The sequence below is a fragment of the Trypanosoma conorhini genome (assembly GCF_003719485.1).
Source record: "Trypanosoma conorhini strain 025E chromosome Unknown Tco_14.4_contig_00976, whole genome shotgun sequence".
Lineage (NCBI taxonomy): Eukaryota > Euglenozoa > Kinetoplastea > Trypanosomatida > Trypanosomatidae > Trypanosoma > Trypanosoma conorhini.
The window spans coordinates 1-1,223 of record NW_021705068.1 but is presented as its reverse complement, the minus strand read 5'-3'; the positions used below and the strand labels follow the sequence as shown (position 1 = coordinate 1,223).

General features: G+C 58.6%; 1 protein-coding gene across 1 annotated transcript, besides 1 other annotated feature; it reads right to left on the bottom strand.

Moving 5' to 3' along the window:
- Positions 1 to 651: 651 nt before the first annotated feature.
- Positions 652 to 720: a sequence feature (A-rich).
- Positions 721 to 823: 103 nt separating this feature from the next.
- Tco025E_09095 (uncharacterized protein) lies at positions 824 to 1,223 on the bottom strand (the record flags this gene model as incomplete). Its single annotated transcript, XM_029375921.1, has 1 exon — positions 824 to 1,223. A coding segment is annotated over one exon (400 nt), but the record flags the coding sequence as incomplete, so codon positions are not given.

The following is a 1,223-nucleotide window of genomic DNA, read 5'->3' as shown; positions in this document are numbered from 1 at the left end:
GGCGGCAGCGATGCAACCGCCACTACTACTGCAACAGCAACCACCAGCACTTCGAGTGATGGGAACGACGCGAAAAGCAACGCGGGCGGCAGTGCCACCAACAGCAACGCCACTCAGAAAGCCGTGGCAAATGCTGCGGATCGCAGTGCCACCTCCACTCCGTTTGTGCGTGCGCCTCTCATGCTGCTACTCACGGCCGCCCTTGCCTGTGGTGCTGGGTAAGTGGTGGGAAGCAACCGCACGCAGACGCGCACACCCTGGCAGGGACGACGCGTAAACATTGTGCGCTCATTTTGCTTGTTGTCCCTGTGGGTCAATCCTCCTCTCCCTCCTGTGCTCTGAGGGATGGTTCCTTTTTTCTTCTCCTTCTCTTTTTACTTGCTTGGCCACCCCATGCACGTTCCCATGGGCGGCGCATCCTTTTCCCCCTCCTGTTTGCTGCCGCCATCCACACAAACACGCGGTGCCGGCCTCGTGGCTGTGCGTCGCACGGACCGCCCAAATGAGGCCCGAGGCCGCTGCCACCGTGAGGTGAGTGTGCGTGTGGAAACGTGATGTGTGGGCTCATGCAACCAGTCGGGTGTTTCTTTTCTTTTCATGTGGACAATAAACATATCCACGCAGCCGATGAATAAATAACCTGCTGAAGCATCTTTTCTTTTCTTTTCTTGCGTTTTGGGTTTCTACTTGCTTGTTTTTGTTTTACTTTGCTGCGTTGCTCCCGCCTTCCTGCCGGCTGGGCGCCTGTGCCGTGCTCACCGTCCCTCGGCATCCTGCCCGTCGAACCCCACCTGTCTCTGTGCGCGCTTCGAAGGCTTTGCAGCTAAAAACAGCAACACGCATACACACCCACACACAGGCACAATCGTTGCGGCCTGCACGGATCCACCGCAAGTAGTGTGAGAGTCGGAGGCTCAACATGCCCCGGCACCTGTTTTCTTCTGCGGTGCTGTTCCTCCTCTGCGTGCTGTTGATACGCAGCGGCAGCTGTGAAAGTGCCAGCGCTGAGGAGGCGCAGGGTGAAGTTCGTCAGTGGGTGCCCAAACCTCAATCGTTTGCGAATGCCACCATTGGCTTGGGCGCCAAAGCGGACTCCGAGGGCGCAACGGGTTCGTTCCGTGTCCCTTGACTTGTTCTTGTGAATGGGGGGCGTGGTCTTTGCCCTAGGCGCACGCGGGAGGCTCCGCTGTGGGTGTTGCTGCTGGCATTGCCGCAGGGGGCAT